Here is a 21009-nt window from a genome sequence, read left to right on the forward strand (position 1 = left end):
GAGGGGAGGGGGGTGGGGGGATGGGTTAGCCTGGTGATGGGTATTAAAGAGGGCACGTCCTGCATGGAGCACTGGGTGTTATACGCAAACAATGAATCATGGAACACTACATCAAAAACTAATGATGTAATGTATGGTGATTAACATAACATAAATTTAAAAAAATAAAAAAAAGAGTTCCAGGAAAATTAAAAGGCAAAAGATTAGTCTTATCAACAAATGGTGCTGTGACAACTGGATAGCCACATGCAAAAGTATAACTGTACCCATAATTCATTCAATATATAAAAATGAACTCAAAATGGATAAAAAATCTAAATGCCAGTACTAATACTATGAAACTCTTAGAAGGAAGCCTAGTTGTAAATCTTCACGAACTGGGATTAGGTAGCAATTCTTACATATAACACCAAAGCACAAGCAACAAAGGAAAAAATAAATACACTGGAATTCATGAAATTAAAAAGAAATTGTTGCATCAAAGGACACTATCAAGAAAATTAAAAAAGACAACCTCAAAATGGAATAAAGGCACATTTGTAAGTCAATGTGCTTACTCTACTCTCTAGACTATATAAAGAACAATACCAACTCAAAAATAAAAAAGACAAAAATCTAATTTAAAAATGGGCAAAGGATTTGAATAGACATTTCTCCAAAGAAGATACACAAATGTCCAATAAGCATGTGAAAAGGTGTTCAACACTGTTAATCATAAGGGAAATGCAGATCAAGCCACAATTAAATACTACTTCACATCTACTAGGATGAATATAATTTTTTAAAGATATTATTTATTCATGAGAGAGAGAGGCAGAGGGAGAAACAGGCTCCCCATGGAGCAGGGAGCCTGATGTGGGACTCCATCCCAGGACTCTGGGATCATGACCTGAGCCAAAGGCAGACGCTTAACTGACTGAGCCACCCAGGTGCCCAGGGATGAATATAATTTTTAAAAAATAAACAATTGTGATTTGGGTGAAGATGTGGAGACATTGGAACCTTCATGAAATCCTGCTAGGAATGTGAAAGGGTGTGCCCACTATGGAAAACAGTTTGTCATTTTCTGAAAAGTGTGAAAGATAGTTATCAAATGAAATTCCACTTGCAGGTGTATGTCCATGAGAAATGAAAACATATGGTCACACCAAAACTTGCACAAGAATGTTCAGAGTTGCATTATTCATAAAAGCCAATAAGTAGATACAATCCAAATGTCTATAAACTGACAAATGGATAAACAAAATGTGGAATAGCCACAAGATGGAATATTCCTCAGTCATAAAAAGGAAAGAAGTACTGATACATGCTACAATGTGGTTAAACTTTGAAAACACCGTGCTAAGTTCAGGAAATCATTCACAAAAGACAACATATGATAAATAGATAGATGAGTAGATTTACTTTCACGTGAAAATCATACATATATTGTAGGATTCCATGTATGTGAAATGTCCAAATAGGCAAATTCATAGAGATAAAAAATAGTTTAATGGCTGCCAGGAATTGATAGGTGGGGAATTGGGAAGTATGTAGTTGTTTTTTGGAGGAGGGGGTAGATGATGGAAACATGTTGGAATAGTAGTAATGGTTGTACAACACTGTAAATGAATGTATACGAAAAAATATGTAATCTTATGCTTCAAAATGGCAAATTTTAAGTTTTGTGAACTTTATCTCAATTCAAGAAAACACTGTATTTTCCTTATCAAGTGTCAGATTTTAAATGTTCAGTTTCCTGTGTCCCACTTTCATTATGGCTAAAATTCAGAGCTGATGTCCATCTAATAAGATTCCTTTAAGAATTAAGTTACATAACTGAAGGGATGTGGGAAGTTGATCCACAAAGCTTGTGTAGAAAACAGTCATGCGGAGAGATGGAATTCCCATCGTTGATGGATACTAACTTCCAGTAGTCTACCCAAAGTTCCTAGAAGACAGTAGTAGTATCTGCTTTCCTTAGCAACTTTTCCCTACCATTAATACGGGGCTTAACATATAGTAGTGATTTTTAAAAAAATAATATGTTAAATAAAAGGGAAAGCAATACATGTATAAATTTATCAGCATTCACTGAATGTTTTTTATACATGTCCTCTATTATGAAAAAGGCTATGAAAGTGGCTGAATACATTTTTATAATGTGGCTCTAATGTCTACATTCTAATGGATAAAAAATCTAAATGCCAGTACCTTCATTAAAAATCAATACTAAAGATGTAAATGAATATGTAACCCCCACATAGATCACTCTTTTAGAGGTGGAAGTGTTTAGTGAAAAGGAGAGCAGGCCTGTTAATGTAGCAGATTGATACTTGTCTTCTTGTAATCAGTCTGCATTTCTGCCATTAAAATCAAGCTTCAAATGAACATATGACCACCCAAATAAAGCTTGTTTCTTGTTGGCTGAGAGATGAAAGAAATGGAGAATCACTGGACTTGGACCACAAACGGATAGACTGCCCTGATGAAGGTGGAGTTGCCTGGCACCCCAAGATCACCAACTTTTCTCTTTAATGATTCATGAGAGAAAAAGGAAATAATATAATTTTTCTTCCAAATCTCAGAAATCTTACAGTATCTTTGAACAGATTCTCCAAGTCATTCAATGATAGACAGACCCATGTTTTAAAATTTAAGTGCATATTGCCTGACATTTGTAATTGTAAGATTAACCTGGAGTACATTTTAGAATCAAGTTCCCAGATCCCTCTCCTAGAGGTTTTGATTGTTTAGGATAAAGAGGAGCCCAAGTGTCTGTATTTTTAATAAATACACAAGTAATGTATTATTTGTTCACCTTTGAAAATATTTCTTTAATTATAGTTACCAAAAGTATTCATGTCTTTCACCCACTAACCGACCAAAGAAAGAAAGGGTATTTTAAAAGGATAATATTATTGAACATTGTGTTCATTGAAATATTTATGATTTTAAATTGCATTAGATTTTATGTTAAGAAACACACAATTAAGATAATTTTTCAATTGTCTTTGAATAATTGGACATAGAAAAGAAAAATCTTTCAATCATAGGGTCTTAGGAAAATTCTTCAACATCCGATATTCCATCTTAATACCATAGAAGTCTTTGGTTATCTAGGAATTTAAAACCCTGAATGAGGGAGTTCTAATTGGTTGTAGAATCTACCACAAAATTGGATCACAATAAAAGCCAAAGGAATGTGTAGCTTAGGCAAAATCAGCATCTACCATAATAACCAAACTCAAATGCTCCACCACTTTCACTGTAAAGAAAGAAAAAGAGAAAGAAAAAGAAATTATTTAAAATTTCTAGGTATTGCACTAAGTGCTCCTCAATGGGGAGAATTTAAAAATGGGATGATGTGTAGAAGCTCTGCCGCAAGCAGGGGGCTTTGCTTGCTCTGCTGCACTGCACATGTTCCCCCCACACCTGAGACAGTTTAGCTCTTCCTACACACTCAGTCCTGATTCAATCTTGGAACCTGCACAGACCTGAGACAGGAGACGATTAGAGATTTTCAGATTAAAGAAGAGGAAATATCTGTGATAGAAAATAGTGACTCAGAAAAATTGACCACACTTGAAGACTGCAAACTCCTTTTGAGTGAAGGATACAGGAAGGGAGTTTACATGGAAGGTTCCAGAATGCCTTGCTTCTAAGAAAGGTTTGGAGTGTGTCATGGAGTTCAAGAGAGAGAGCGGAGCATCAGAGGAGCCCTTCTTAGCAGGAATGGGCCCATTGTGATGATTTCAGAGTTCTGTAGCTAGTAGGATTTCTTGCTCAATAATGCCCAAGTTAGCTTGCAGCTACATCATGGAGACTACCACTTATCATCTGGACTTTGGAATTATATCAGTGACTAGACTGTCATTAGTAAATCATAATAATTCAATTAAGTTCAACTAATTGACTTATACATTTTCAGAATATCCACAGAGTTATATTTGAGAGGTCAAATATAAAACTGCTTCTAGAAATGAGAACTTCAGGGAAAGGTACAAGTGTGTTTCTGTGGCTTTTACAGAGAGAGTAGTTATTTTCTGGATTTACTGTGCCTAGGCTATCAAAAACATGGGTTTTCCTATCATTTTATGATGGTTTCTTCATTATTTTGGAAGAGCCATATTTAGTCTTGTGTTCTTACAATTGTTCGCTGCAGAAAACGCATGTATTGGAATAAGTTTGGCCATTGGTTGCACAGACTGGATCCTTTTCTCTTGGGCAAAAATGTAATTGATGTATATACACATCACAGCTTGGCTGTTGAACACAAAGAGACAACATAAAATGTATCAAGTAATGAACTTTTAAATAAAATGTCCCTTATCTTAATACAAAATGCCATGCATTAAAATGGAATAAATATATTCTATATTGAGGTTTAAAAATAAGTATCAAGGTACCCACAGTCCACTTACACATAAAATATTTTTAGTATATTTTTACAAACCCAACATTATTTTTTTTTTTTTAAACATACAAATGGCTAAATGTGTTTTTATAATTTAGACACTCTGCCTCCACTTCTCCTCACACTAGGGTCAGATTTTCCTCAGTTGACCCTTGATCAGTGAGGGTCTTAGAGGTATGGACCTTCCCACCCTACACAGTTGAAAATTCACATATAACTTTTGACTCCCCCAAAACTTAAATACCAATACCTTACTGTTGACCAGAAGCTTTATGACAACATAAACAGTCAATTAACAAATATTTTGTATATGCATTATATAGGGTGTTCTTACAATAAACCTAGAGAAAAGAAAATATTAAGAAAATCATAAGGAAAGGGGTGCCTGGATGGCTCAGTTGTTGAACGTCTGCCTTTGGCTCAGGTCACGGTCCCAGGGTCCTGGGATAGAGCCCCACATCGGGCTCCCTGCTCGGCGGGAAGCCTGCTTCTCCCTCTCCCACTCCCCCTGCTTGTGTTCCCTCTCTCACTGTGTCTCTCTCTCTGTCAAATAAATAAATAAAATCTTAAAAAAAAAAAAAAAAGAAAATCATAAGGAAGATTGTACTGTCCTGTAAAACAATCTGTGTATAAGTGGACCCATGCAGTTTAAAAGTCACCTATATTTCATACCACAAGAAATCATAAAACAATTTTTAATAACTCCCTTGTCTTTCTCAATAGTTTTACTACTACATAATCTGTTAGTTTCAGATTATTACCACACTTGTATGAATTCATACATATGAGTGTTTGTATATGTGTATATAACCATATAGATATGTATGTAATTTGCTTAATGATGACAGTGTTGGTTATTTATGTAAATAAACAACGTGTGTATTCTTACATAACCTGCTTTTTAAATGTCTTTATAACTTTTATCTATTCACATGTTTAGACCTATAGTTCATTTTCATCACCTTGATGTAATAATTGATTCTGTGAATGTATGACAATTATTATTTTATCTACCATTTAGTGAAAAATTGGGTTGTTGCTTTTTTAATCCTCTTGTTTTGCTAAGATAAACAATTCTATTTTAAACACCCCTTAATCCATAATAGACACTTGTCTATAACAAAGCTATAACTAGTAATGGAATTTTTTAGTAATGGGATATTTTTACCTTGTCTTTAATGCCAAATGATTTTGTATGTCTGGCAAGATTCTGTTTCTTGAACTTAGCGTAATAATAAAACTGTTTGTTTGTTACTTTTGAAGGATCATTCTGTTGTACAGAGGGAAATTTGCTGTTAAAACTTACAATATAAAAAAATTAAAGGCTTACCATTTCAATTCCTGAAGTAATCAGTATTAACTTACCACTTGACGAATTTCTGGTAAAGGTTCAAAAGAAGTTTCTGCAACCAACCGCCACACACACAAATTAAAAATAAGAGGAGGAAGAGGGGAAAACCATCAGAGTCTCTGGTGAAAAGTACCCACATCTCTTAGTAGCAAAATATTACACAAATTGCCTAATCAGGACCCTGCAAATAATGATATGAGCCTTTTATAGTAGTATCAAAACAGTAAGTTCACAAAATAAATTCAGATGTAGAAAGATAATTCCAAATTAATCTCGTTCTGTGAAAATTATCTTATGTATTATTTAATAATCATCAAACACTCCTGTAAGATCCTATAGTTGTGATTTTTTTTCCATTTTTATAAATGAGACATCTTAGTTGGAAAAGACAATGGTTTGCTTAGTGTCACTCATATGCCTCGCAAAAAGTCACTTAATATGAAGAAATTAATTATTATTTAATTAATTAGTATTCAGGTCTCATATCAGGGATCTATCCACTACCTCACAGGTACTTTATTCTGAAATTCATGGGCCACCTTGGGCTTTAAGGAGCGTAAGGTTGTTTGCAGAGGAATAAATGAATTCTTTCCTTATACAACGCCTTGACTCAGAGGTGGCAAACAACAAATCAGATTTTCAAGGAATGTCAGACCTAGAAGACATCATTACTTTCCACACTCTGCATTTAGCAACGGTGGAATCTGAACTCCGGAAAGAAAAAAAAAAAGTAAATATCTTTAGTCATAGATGAACAAAAAGACAAGTTCATTCTGAGTACTGCTCATCCTAACCCACATCTTTGTCTCCAACTCTCTAAGGTGGGAAATGAGATTAGGCAACCCACTGATGCAATTTTAAAAGGTATTTCTAACATACTCTGTTTAATTTTGCCAGTTTAAGATTTATAAATCCTATAAATCAAACTCCTCCATTTCTAGATAATAGCAGTTGTTTGCTGCATTTCTAAGATATGGGAAATGCTTCATCCAGGACTGAAAAATGTACTCACCAGAATAATGAGGAAATGCCAAGGCAATGATAAAAACAGCTTTGATCCATGTCAAGAAGAAAGACATTTTACCAAGTCTGTGGAAGAAACCCATAGAGACGTTATAACATATGGTACAGGGACAATCTGCCCATTTCCAAATGAAACTTTCTTATAGGTGAAGAAGCTTTTCCACTTTCCTAGATTCCTACTTGGTGTGGACTATCCCTTTTTCCTTCCCCCAACACACAGTGTCAACAAGACATACATGGTAACAGAAGACCTTGTATGGACTTGAAAGGAACACCAGGCAAGTCCTCTGTGTATATTTAAGTAGGAGCTGTTTACTCTCCCAAACCTTGGCTCAGCCCACAAGGAGCCAGGCTGCATTTATGGAAATATGCACTTCGGAATCTGAAGTTTTTCATCAGAGCATTTGACTGCATCAGAAAATAGAAACCATTATTTCAGGAAGGACTGACCTACAGCAGTCCTCCCATCAAACTCCACACCACAGCTACCTTCACAGAGTCCCTTCCACCTGACACAGAGAAGACAGTGGCGAGCAGGATCTACAGCTCTAGAAATGGTGCCTGTTCAGTTCACTTTACTTCTCAACTATTTCCACCCAGCTGAGGAATCTCCTTTATCGATCTGATGGTGAGGAGCTTATGGGGGTGAGATGGCTCATGGCAGATAAGATGCTGAGGTACTCTGTGTTCTGCCTAGAGGCTCTAAAATAGCTGTGAGAGATGCCTCACAAATGTATTATCAGTAGATCTCTAAGCAGCAAATTTGGGATAGTTTGATCAGATGTATCCAGAAGTATGGGGAGGAAAGGTGGTAGTAGTGCTTTGAAACCAAGATAGAGAAGAGATGTGAAATCTTTCCAAGCTATTGAGTTGGGAAGGAAAGGAGAATCAAAAGAAGAAGAGAAGAAAGAGTTTTGGGAATTGGAATTGGAATTATAACTTGGACTCTTAAGTATTTTGCAACGCCGGAAGCACACAGGACTTAATTGGAGATTTGATTTGTATTAACCTTTTTATTTTGAGATCAATGGAGATTCTCTTAAAACCTTAAGGACTAATGCAGGGAGTTCTCATGTTCCTGTTAACCAGTTTCCCCTAATGGGAACATCTTGTAAAACTATAGTACAACCTGAAATGTTCAAAAAAGTTCCTAGATGAGCATTGGAATGGCCCACTTTGGGGACCTGGGCTAGAGGACAGTGTGTGCCCTGAATTGTATGATGGATAATTTGATCTTTACCTCAAAGTGAAGTGGAAGACCCTACAGGGTTTGAAGTAGGAAGAGATTTAATCAGAGCTGTTTAACTAATCTGCTTTGCAGTCTGGCTCAGTGGTAAGAGATCTGGCAGGTGAAAGTCCTAAATTCAAATCCCATCTACCACTGAGTAACCTTGACACAATATTCAGACCTTAATCCACAATTTCCTAATTTTAAATGTGAGAATAATTTCTGTCTCATAGGCTTGCCATAAATATTAAGGATAAAATATTAAAAGTCTGTACATAGGTTGTGTGTCAGACTTATATTTGTCACACTAATCTAACCTGCCTTTTTTTTTTTTTTTATCAGTGAAGAAAGCCAAGATTTAGAAAAGAATCCTTGAATCTAGCACTGTTCCATGCCAACTTAATGGGAGGGTACAAAATCTGGTAAGTGCAAAAAATGTTCCTTTATCATAATAAAGTGACTATTGTGTTTACATTAGTCCTTTGAAATATTTACATAGACACCATCAGAGATATTCATGCAGGCAAATCCTTTTGGCACATTTGTGGAGAAATTAAACTGAAGTTCTCTTACATGTATTGATTAGCAGAAGTTAAGAGCAGGAGACACTCCCTATGTTGCACAACAGGTCACAAGTTTTTAAATTAACCACGAAAGAGAATGTTAAATGTATGGATTATTTAATGCATATCTATCTTCCTTGAAAATGTTTAATATGCATAAATGGTTGAAAATAAGCATAAATGTACAGATATTTAATATCCAACTATATTAAAATCTCACACAAATATATACATATGTGTATATATAGATATATACATTATGTATATATACGTGTGTCCATGTATGTGTACCTATATGCATGTATATATCTGTATATGTACCTATATATGTAATAACACACATATAACACATATATTATATATGTAATAATATGTATTAATGTTACATCTACACATACATAAATGCACATATACTTAAGTACATATACACACATACACAGTATATGTTTATATACTATGTTATATACATATATATACTACACACAGTACATATACATATGTGTATATCTATGTATACATATCTATATACCTAAATTATCTAGGCGAGCCCTAAATGTCATCACAAGTATTTTTATAAAAGAGAGACAGAAGGAAATTTGATGCAGACACACAAAGAAGAAGGCCTTATGAAGACAGAGCTGAGAAAGATTTGAAGATATTGACCTTTAAGATGATAGGTAATAGATAGCTATAGATAGATGATGGATGGATAGATAAAAATAGGAACAGAAGAATAAATAAAGACATTTCTCTGTAACTATCTTTTTTTATTTAACAGTCAATGGTATATCTTCATATAAGTATATACATAATCATAATAAATAATAAGTATATACACATATAAGTATACACAATTCCTTTTAAGGTGTTATTAAATACTTTTGCTAGCAATGTTGTATTGAACATGATTGTACAGGTCATTATATGCTCATTCAATTGTATCTAGACTTTTAGAAGTTGCATTTTGAGTCAAATAATATATGCAGTTTAAATTTTATAGGTAAGAGCAAATTACTTCCAGCACCCTTATAGTCTTTTACTATGAAAAAGATATAGTACAAACATGACTGTTTCTCCACACCTCATCAAATGAATGTCTTCTGAAATACTCAGGTTTCCACACACACATCTAAATATATACACACATATAAAATATATGTATTGGATGATTTTTTTCAGTTACAGAAGTTCTTCATTTGGGAATGAAATTAAAATTGTAAGTTAATGAAACCACAATTTCTATTTTTTTAACTTTTATCAATTTTTGTCTACAAACATGGTTTACCTCCCTATGTGAGTCCTGAATGTGTGAAGAAATTCTACTTTACTAATTAGTAAAATTCATTGTGATTTTCTCTTCTGCAAGATGAGATATTCTGAGAGTCTGTGGTGGAACCTCTTGTCACACATGGCATATACAAGAGGAACAATGTATTTGAACTGCTGATGTGTGAACTTTTGACATGGTGCCTATTGTGTCCATTTAGAAGCTCTGAATATTAACTCCTGCTGGAAAATGCTGACTACATGCTTATTTATGTCTCCTCTCCAATATTCCAAAATTTATAGTGCTTAGGAGATCCTGTTAGGTTCTGGAGGCAAAATATCAAATATATGGAGATCAATATAGGCAGGAGAATTGACCGTGGGATTCTGTAGAAGCAGGCAATTCCCAATATCCAGGAAACGAAAGAAACTATACACCTGATCATCAGAGGCAGGTTTGGTAATCACATCTTGTAGTTGGGTACAGTTGAAAAATCATGGTCAGGGGCACCTGGGTGGCTCAGTCAGTTAGGCATCTGCCTTCAGCTCAGGTCATGATCTCAGTGTCCTGGGATGGAGCCCCAGGGCAGGCTCCCTGCTCCGCAGGGAGTCTGCTTCTCCCTCTCTCTCTGCCCCTCCCCCTGCTTGTGCTCTCTCTCTCTCAAAAAAATAAACAAAATCTTAAAAAAAAAAAAAAGGAAAAGAAAACCATGGTCAGCCAATGAACTTTATCCTTGAAGAATTCAAAGATAGACATGCTTAGAGCACCTCTTATGTGAAGGCATATGTCATTATCCAAACTAATAAAGTCAAAGATACTACTTTCTTCTGAATCACTGATACTCTCTATGGGATATTTTGCTTCACTTGCCAACTGTACATAAGCCCGAGTTTGTCTTTAAAGCAAATTGCCTTGTCAGAAAACAGGCAGTATCTTACGTGCCATAAAGAAAATTCCTCAGGGCAGCACAAAGAAATGTGGGGATGGTCACAGAATGGTTTTGCATCTTGATTTTGATGGTTACATGACCATGTGTATTTGTCAAAACTCAGAATGGTATACCAGGAACAATGAATTTTACCATACATAATTTAATTTAAAAACTAAATTAGAAATTTCCATTTAAAAAAACAGTTGATGTGTTTGCTGGAAGTAACAAACTATTTGATCTCACCCGAAAACCAACATTTTAAAATTTATAGCTATTTAATATAGACCATCTAATTTAAAATAGCTTTCTCATAGTGTCACTTTTAAAAAATTGATGTCTAGAAATGTATAAGAAAGAAATTACACTTGACCTCAAAGGGCCCATAGGTTAAATCACATTTCTTTCCTTTCATACCTAGAAATATAAATTTCAGTGACATATTTAAGGAACTATCGCATTCACTTGTGAAGCTGTGAAACCCATCAACCCCACCCACTATACAGCAGGTGGGAGAGTGGGCAGGGGAGGTGGAGGGCAGAGAATGCAATCTCCCCTTCATGCAGTTCTCCCCTTCTCTTTGAGTTCCTGACCCCACAGCAGAGTTGGAGGGATTCTCACCTAGACACGGTGCTCCTTAGAAAGCCAGTGATATTCCAGAATCTTTCTCCATTCTGGGAAGTAAGTCTGCAAGCTAGCCAGTGGTTTCTGGCAACAGAGCCCCTTTGGTTGCTTCTTAGTAAGCCATTAGTGTAGGGGAGTTTGTTGTTTTTCTTTAGAATGTATGGTCCTGGTGACTTTTCGTCTTCCCCTTGGCCTTGGTTATCAATAAGAAAACTCCTACTTAGTGTCCTATTAGATTAGGAAAGACTTACAAAGCATTAGGACCACAGGAGAAGTGGTCCTCAACATCCTGCAATGCATGGGTTGTAGCCAATTCAGTGTTAGCATCTGGCATGGGCTGTGGAGGGAAGGACGATGCATGAAGGAATCCAGGGTGCTAGCAGAGTGTCCTTGACATAGCTGACAACAAGGTCCCAGATTGGATGATCCCTGAGGACAAGATCTCACAGTTCATTTTATACTGGCACAAGGTGCATAGATATGTATTTGTATATATTTATATATATATCCCAGCTTTATTGAAATATAATTAATATATATCATTAACTTTAAGTTGTGCAATGCGTTGATTTGATACACTTTTATATTGTAAAATGGATTACCACCATAGTATTAGCTAAACTTCATCCCATCACATAATTACCTTTTTCTTTTTTGTGGTGAGAACATTTAAGATCCACTCTCTTAGCAACTTTCAAGTGTATAATAAGTAGCATTAACCATGCTGTACATTAAATCTCTGGAACATACTCATCTCTTTTTTTAAAAAATATAATGTATTATTTGTTTCAGGGGTATAGGTCTGTGATTCATCAGTCTTACACAATTCACAGTGCTCACCATAGCACATACCCTCCCCAATGTCCATCACCCAGCCACCCCATCCCTCCCAACCCCCTCCACTCTAGCAACCCTCAGTTTGTTTCCTGAGATTAAGAGTCTCTCATGGTTTGTTGCACTCTCTGGTTTCGTCTTGTTTCATTTTTCCATCCCTTCCCCTATGATCCTCTGTCTTGTTTCTCAAATTCCTCATATCAGTGAGATTATATGATCATTGTCTTTCTCTGATTGACTTATTTCGCTAAGCATAATACCCTCTAGTTCCATCCATGTAGTTGCAAATGGCACGATTTTATTTTTTTGATGGCTGCATAATATATTCCATTGTGTGTGTGTGTGTGTGTGTGTATCCCATCTTCTTTATCCATTCATCTGTTGATGGACATCTAGGCTTTTTCCATAGTTTGGCTATTGCAGACATTGCTGCTATAAACATTGGGGTGCATGTGCCCCTTCGGATCACTACATTTGTATCTTTGGGGTAAATACCCAGTAGTGCAATTGCTGGGTCGTAGGGTAGCTCTATTTTCAACTTTTTGAGGAACCTCCATGCTGTTTTCCAGAGTGGCTGCAGCAGCTTGCCTTCCCACCAACAGTGTAGGAGGGTTCCCTTTTCTCCACATCCTCGCCAATATCTGTCGTTTTCTGACTTGTTCATTTTAGCCATTCTGACTCATGTGAGGTGGTATCTCATTGAAGTTTTGATTTGTATTTCCCTGATGCCAAGTGATGTTGAGCACATTTTCATGTGTCTGTTGGCTATTGGATGTCTTCTTTGCAGAAATGTCTTGGAACTTACTCATCTTATAACAGAAAGTTTGTACCCTTTGACTAACATCTCTCCATTTTCCCCACTCCCTAGCCCCTGATAACTACCATTCTCTTCTCTATTTCTATGAGTTTGAGGGGTTTTTTGTTTTTGTTCTTGTTTTTAGATTCCATATATAAGTGATACACAGTACTTGTCTTTCTCTATCTGGCTTATACTTAGCACAATGCCCTCAAGGTCCATCCATGTTCTCACATATGACAGGATTTCCTCTTTCTCATGGTTGAATGTTCCACTGCATATATAAACACACCACATCTTTATCTATTCATCCATTGACAGACACTGTAGTTGTTTTTGTATCTTGGCTATCATGAATAATGCTACAGAATGGGAGAAAATATTTAAAAATTTTATATCTGATAAGGCATTAATTTTTTTTTAAAGATTTTATTTATTTATTTGAGACAGAGAGAATGAGAAACAGCATGAGAGGGAGGAGGGTCAGAGGGAGAAGCAGACTCCCTGCCAAGCAGGGAGCCCGATGCGGGACTTGATCCCGGGACTCCAGGATCATGACCTGAGCCGAAGGCAGTCACTTAACCAACTGAGCCACCCAGGCGCCCAAGGCATTAATTTCTAAAATATAAAAAGAACTCATACAACTCAATAGCAAAAAACAAAAATCCTACAAGCATCTGATTAAAAAATGGGCAGAGAAGGGATGCCTGGGTAGCTCAGTTGGTTAAGCATCTGGCTTCAGCTCAGATCATTATCCCAGAGTCCTGGTATCAAGTCCCACATTGGACTCCTTGCTCAGTGGGGAGCCTGCTTCTCCCTCTGCCTGACATTCCCCCTGCTTGTGCTCTCTCTCTGACAAATAAATAAATAAAATCTTTTAAGAAAATGGGCAGAGGAACTGAACAGACATTTTTCCAAAGAAAACATACAAATGGCCAACAGATACATAAAAAGCTGCTCAACATCACTCATCATCAGGGTAATGCAAATCAAAACCACAATGAGGTGTTACCGCATACCTGTCAGAAGGTCTGTCTTCAAAAACACAAGAGATAGTAAGTGTTGGTAGTGCTGTGGAGTAAAATGGAACCCTTGTGCACTATTGGTGGGAACGCAAATTGGTACAGCCATTATGAAAAATAGTATGGGGGTTCCTCAAAAAATTAAAAATAGAATTACCATATATTGGAGCAATCCCATTTCTGGGTATATAATCTTGACAAATTAAGTGCACAACACCATGTTGTTACCGAAGGCACTAAATTTCACAGCAGATATCTAGAACTTTTTCATCTTGTGTAACTATAACTTTATACCCACTGAGCAACAGTTTCCCCTCTTCTCCCTCCCTCAATCCCCTGGCAACCACCATTTTATTTTCTGCTACTATAAGTTTGACTACTTTAGATAACTCATACAGGAGAAATCATGCCAGTATTTGTTCTTCTGTGACTAACTTATTTCATTTCGCATAACATCTTCCAGGTCCATCCACGTTATGGCAATTGGTAGCATTCCCTTTAATTTTAAGGTTGAATAAAATTCCATTGTATGTACATACCACATTTCCTTCATCATTTTGTCTGTTGATGGACATTTGGCTTGTTTCCATATTTTGATTATTGTGAATAATGCTGCAATGAACACCGGAGTGCAGATATCTCTTTAAGATCCTTATTTCAATCTTGGGGATATTTTCTTAGGAGTAGAATTTCTTGATCATACAGTAGTTCTATCTTCAATTTTTTGAGGAACCTTCATTCTGTTTTCCATAGTAGCTGCACCATTTTACATTCTCACCAACTGTCTTAGTTCATTTGGGCTGCTATAACAAAATTCCACAACTGGGTAGCTTATAACAAAAAAATGAACAGTTCTGGAGGCTGAGAAGTCTGAGGTCAAGGCACCAGTATGGTTGCATTCTGATGAATGTTCTCTTCCTGTTTCATAGTACCTTCTCACTGTGGTACCTTCTCTTTGTGCCCTCACCTGGGGAAGGGGGCTAGCATTGTCTCTGGAGCCTCTCTTGTAAGGTATTAATTCCATTCATGAGGTTTCACCTGCATTACTGAAGCACCTCCCAAAGACCCCATGAATATTATCACTTTTGGGAGTTAGGATTTCAACATGGGGGGAGGGGAAGGACACATTCAGACCATATCACTAACAGCGTACAAGAATTCCAATGCCTCCACATCTTCTCCAACATTTGTTATCTCCAGTGCTTTGGCCATTTTTAAATCTGGTTATTTGTTTTTTGCCATTGAGTTGAAGGAGTTCCTTTTCTATTTTGGAAACTAACACCTTACCAGATATATGGTTGACAAATATTCTCTCCCATCTATAAGTTGTCTTTTCACTCTATTGATAGTTTCCTTTGTTGTACAAAAACTGTTTTGTTGAAGTAGTCTCACTCACCTTTGTTTTATTGCCTGTACTTTTGGTATCATACCCATGAAATCATTACCAAGACCAATGTCATGAAGCTTTTATCCCTTATGTTTTCTTCTGGGAGTTATATAGTTTCAAGTCTTACCGTTTAAGTTTTTAATCTGTTTTGAGTTGATTATTTGGTGCATGGTGTAAGATAGATATGAAATGCCATACACCCAAAAAAAGATAAATATAATCTATATTTAGGTCTAAAGACAAACATTTCTCTAGTCACATTCCAGTAAATAATAAATAAATAATAATAAAACGTTACCAATATTGTTATAAAAACCCAAGAAAGTCAATGCAACTGGCTAACTGTTGGTATCATGTAGCCAGCTCCCCATCCTCACCCCTCCCAGGTCACCCCTTTCTCACTCCTTCCTCCCACATACACCAGAGGAAGTCACCTAACTGAATTTTCTGTTTATGATTACCTATCTTCCTCGAGAATTCCACATGCATAACAATGTGTATGCTCGTGTATAGTTTTGGATATCTTGATAATTTATGCAAAGAAAACAAACTATATGTATCTTACATGGCTTTCTTTCTACATTCTCTGTGACCTTAATATATATATAATATAATATATATAATATATATATATATAAATACAATATCACGTTTTATAGATAATGTTAAATGGTTTTAGAGTGCTTGTTAGATTCTATTTCTTAACCTTGGTGTAATAATAATACATAATTTTACTTTTTGGAGAATTTGGGTTTTTGTACATTTTGCTTGGTCAATTTTGCTTGCTTTGAAAAAATTGAAAATGGTTAAAAATTTACATGCTTCAGCTTCCAAATGAACCAGTAATAACTTACCAAATGTCTGACATGTGATGATTTTTAAAAAGCAGTTTCTGCAACCAAAGAAGTTTAAAAAGATAAAGAGAAGGGCGCCTGGGTGGCTCAGTTGGTTAAGCGACTGCCTTCAGCTCAGGTCATGATCCCGGAGTCCTGGGATAGAGTCCCACATCGGGCTCCCGGCTCGGCGGAGAGCCTGCTTCTCCCTCTGACCCTATCCCCTCTCATGCTGTTTCTCTCTCTCTCTCTCTCTCAAATAAATAAAAATTAAAAAATTAAAAAAAAATAAAAAGATAAAGAGGCCACACATATATCAGTAGTAGAACTGTAACTTATGAGGTCAGAATTTTGTGCCATAACAAAAATACAAAATTTCAAATGTCTCCAAATTTTAGAAAAAATCAATCCCCAAATTAATCTAGATCTGTGAAAAATAGTGTCATATATTATTTTTAATAACTCCTAATACCCTACTTGAATATACCATTTTTTAAAGTTTTTATTTAAATTCCAGTTATTTAGCAAACAGTGAAATATTAGTTTAAGGTGTATAGTATAGTGACTCAATACTTCCATACATCACTCGGTTCTCATCACAACAAGTGTACTCCTTAATACCCAACACCTATTTCAGCCATCCCCCACCCATCTCCCCAATGGTAACCATCAGATTGTTCTCTAGAGTTAAGAGTCTGAGGATACCAATTTTTAAAAGCTTTATAAAAGAGCCATTTCATTGTGACATAAGACAATGCCTTGTGTGAAGTCACTTAAATATGAAGAAATTCTGCTCTAATATCAGGGTTCTATTCAATACCTAACAGCTACTTTTTTCCAAACTTTATGGAGCCACCTTGAACTTTAAGGGAGGTAAACTGGTCACCTGAGGTATGAATGAGTCCTTTCCCTACACAGGCCTTGATTTCAGGGACTCAGAGCTGATAAGTAAAAAATCAGATTTTCAAGGAATACCAGATCTAGAAGAGATCATTCCTTCTCTATATTTTGCACTGAACAACAGTGGAATCTGGGCACCAAAAGGGGAAAAAAATTTGGTTAAAGTTCTTGAGTTACAGGTGAACAAAGAGCTAAAGTCTACTGCCCATTCTAACCCACCACTCTGTTTCAACTGTTCTAACATGGGAAATGAGAAAAGGCAGTTCAATGATGAGATATTTAGAAGAAATTTATAACATGCCCTGTGACATTTAACCAAGTAAGAATTAGAAGGCCAGTAAAACAACCACTCCATTTTTAAGTTACAGCAGAAAGCCTTCTGTTTTCTTAGGATATGCAGTGTTTTACCCAGGACTGGAAAATTTATGCACCAGAAAAAAAGAGTAAAGGCCACGGTGATGAAAATAGCTTTGATCCATAATGAGAACAGAGTCATTAGATTGAATCTGTGAAAGAAACCCTTCAGGATGCTTGCAACAATGGCAAAGGACACATTGCCCATCTCCTATGGACAGGCAAACAGAGTTTAGGGCACATTTTATAAAGTGTCGTACTTTATAATGAAGGAACTATTCCAACATCCTAGATTCCTAGTTAAGGTGGACTGTTAGCTCCGTTTTTCTCCCAACCCTAAAATTCAACAAGAAATGTCAACAGAAGGCTGTCCTAGAGATAGGAGAGAAAAGGCCATAGAAAGTGCTCTGTGAACACAAGAAGTTGATTACTTTCCCAAATCTTTGAGTAAACACACAAGGAGCTGGCTGCATTTCAAGTAAACATGCATATTTCAAACTCAGTATTTTCTTCAGAAAAATAGTCATTATTTCTGGTAGGATCAATGGGGAGCAAGACTCACAGCAATGCTATACCCTAGGGCTACCTCCCTAAGTTCTCTGCTTGACGTACTTCACACAAAGAGATAATGAGTGAAGCAACAGTGGCTATTGTGTTCACCTTTTTTTCCCCAAACATCCATCTCCATCCATCTAAATTGCTTTTATTGAGATGTGAGTGATGAACTTCTTGTAGTAATACAGATAGCTCAGACAGGTAAGAGATAGAGGCATTCTGTGCCCCCCCCCCCAGAGGGGGGCTGTAAAGTACATCAGGAGAGATGCCTCACAAATACTTTTCAGTAGATATTCCCTCAGCAGGAGGTTTGGGACAATTTGACCTAATGTACCCAGAGTATGAGGAGGAAAGAAAGAAATGTGTGCAGATATAGATTTTAAGATAGAGAAGATAATATGAAAACATCCCAAGTAAGTGAGTTGAAAAAGAACAGGAGAATCAAGCAAGAAAAAGAAAAAAGAGTTTGGAAATGCTAATTCAACAAGTGTCTAAACCCTTGGAACTTAAAAAAAGCTAGATCAATATCAGAATCACTTGGAGAAATTCTAAAGCCTGAAGATGCACCATCCTACTATCAAGATCATGAAAAACTGTTAATAGTGAGTCCTGGACATTGCTATGTTTTAAAAGCTCCTGGATGAGACTCAGGCACAACCTGGGAGAGAGCACAGCATAGAAATTGCTAGAATAGGAGAAAAATAAACCTGGAGATTAAAGTTGAAACAAGATGAGGTATTACCCTAAATTATTTGATAAGTAATTTGATCTTTACTTCAGAGGTAAATGAGAGACACTAAAGGCTTTTAATATAAGGGAGAGATTTTTCAGTTATTTATTTCCTAACAAACCAATCATCTTTATGGACTGATTCAGTGGAAAGAGATCATTTAAAATGCCATCTACCAATGAATAACCTGGACTCAACATTTAGACTTTATAATGCACATTTTGCTTATTTTAAATCTGAGAATCATAACTCCTGTCTCACAAGTTTATCATAAATATTTGAGTTAAAATATTAGAACTGTCCATACTTGTGTGTGAGGATTATACTTGTCACCCTAAACCTACCAGTAACTTTTAGCACTGAAGAAGCCCAGAATTTAGAAATATCAGAGACTCTATACTTCAAGGGGAATAGACTTTACTGACACATAAAGAGACCAAAAACCAAAAACAATAGCACAAACACCAGGAGTTTAGGTGGGGAAAGTCATCATAGTCACTATAAAATACTATTAAAATGTCCATTTTCAACAAAATATATGAGAAATTCAAGATACAGGAGAGTATGTTCCATACACATGAATAAAAAAAAAAAATCAAGGATAGAAATTCTTTTTCAGGGGCTAAGATGTTGGACCTAACAAAAAAATTTAAAGTAGCTTTTATAATATAATTAAGGATCTAAGGAAAACTCTATAGAATTAAAGAATGGTATGACAATATTTCATCAACTAGAGAATATCATTAAGATACAAACTTATTTGAAATAAATAAATAGAATTTCTGTAATTGAAAAATACAATAACCAAAACTTAAAAATTCACAGCAGACTTGAGCTGGAAGAAGAAAGTATCAGTGAACTGAGGTTAGATCAATAGACAGTAAGAAATCTAAAGAACAGAAAATAAAACAATAAGATAAATTGAACCCAATATCAAAGAAGTCTTGAACACCATTAAATGCACCAACATATGCATAATAGGAGTAGCAGAATAATATGAGAGAGAGAACAGAGCAGAAACATATTATTGGAATAAAGACTGGAAAATTCTCAGATTTTATTTTAAAAACACTATTCTACATATCTAAGACAGTGAACTACAATTAGGGTAAATACAAAAAAAAAAATCTAAATCCAGACACATGATATTCAAAATACTGAAAGTCAAAGATAGAAAATACTGAAAGCAGCAAAAGAAAAATGACCCATCACATATAGAAAAATAAAAATATAATTAACTGCTAACTTCCCATCAGAAAATATGGCAGCCAAAGGTAGTGGCTTAACATATTCCAAGTAATAAAAGAAGAAAATAAGCTTCAACTAAGAATCTTATTCTCAGAATAATGATCTTAACAAAATAAAGGCAAAATAAAGACATTTTCAGAAAGAAAAATACTAAGATAATTTGTTGCTATAATACGTTGGTCTTGAGGGGCGCCTGGGTGGCTCAGTCGTTAAGCATCTGCCTTCCGCTTAGGTCATGGTCTCAGGGTCCTGGGATCGAGCCGTATCGGGCCCCTTGCTCCGTGGGAAGCCTGCCTCTCCCCCTCCCACTCCCCCTGCTTGTGTTCCTCTCTCGCTCTGTCTCTCTCTCTCAAATAAATAAAATAAAATCTTTAAAAGAAAAACCTTAGTCTTGACTTACAAGAAACATTAATGGAAGTATTTTTAGATGAAAGAAAGTAATATCAGAGAGTACTTTGCATCCACATGAAAAAACAAAGTGCAATCAACTTCTGAAATGATAGCATGACAAATTCTGCTGACCCATTCTCCAGTGAAATTGGTATAATTTTTTTTTTAGTCAAGTCTATGGAAATGGTTTAAGAGCAAACAGCAAATGAAGAAACATCTACTCAAAAAAAAAAATCTATAAAAATTCATAAGAAAGGCAAGATTCTGCAGTATTTGAACCAAGGGGCTTCTCCCTTTCCTTTTCCCCTGGTCAATAAGGTGGAGACTCCATTCCAGACTGCTTTATCCAAGAACACAGGAATATCTCTTTACCCAGCTCCAAGCTGGCGGGTTTTCTTCTGAGGAAGAGCAGGACTTCAGCACTTCTCTTCTTACCTCCATCTGTCTGCTGCTGAGGCTAATTCCTGAGTGAGTGAATTCTAGAATTGGGGGCTCACTTCCACCCAACTCCTTGTTGTGGAATGGAAGCTCTGCCTTGGGTGTGGCTTACAGTGAATACTACACACCTATGGCCCTTCCC

At 36.0% G+C, this 21009-nt stretch overlaps 1 protein-coding gene across 2 annotated transcripts in view; it reads right to left on the minus strand.

Moving 5' to 3' along the window:
• Nucleotides 1-777: 777 nt before the first annotated feature.
• Nucleotides 778-21009, minus strand: part of LOC115937134 (sperm-associated acrosin inhibitor-like) — a 107006-nt gene continuing 86774 nt past the window's right edge. The window contains exons 4-8 of one of the 2 annotated variants that reach the window (XM_081826136.1): nucleotides 6760-6836; nucleotides 5762-5799; nucleotides 5565-5666; nucleotides 4130-4245; nucleotides 778-3247 (exon numbers count right to left, since the gene is read on the minus strand). In XM_081826136.1, coding sequence (XP_081682262.1) covers nucleotides 3202-3247; nucleotides 4130-4245; nucleotides 5565-5666; nucleotides 5762-5799; nucleotides 6760-6836 — 379 coding nt within the window. In that variant the 3' untranslated portion in view covers nucleotides 778-3201. The remainder of the gene's footprint in view (nucleotides 3248-4129; nucleotides 4246-5564; nucleotides 5667-5761; nucleotides 5800-6759; nucleotides 6837-21009) is intronic. The other variant, XM_081826137.1, reaches the window with a different exon arrangement.

This window comes from Leptonychotes weddellii, chromosome 7 (assembly GCF_054177405.1).
Source record: "Leptonychotes weddellii isolate Sample4059 chromosome 7, ASM5417740v2, whole genome shotgun sequence".
Lineage (NCBI taxonomy): Eukaryota > Metazoa > Chordata > Mammalia > Carnivora > Phocidae > Leptonychotes > Leptonychotes weddellii.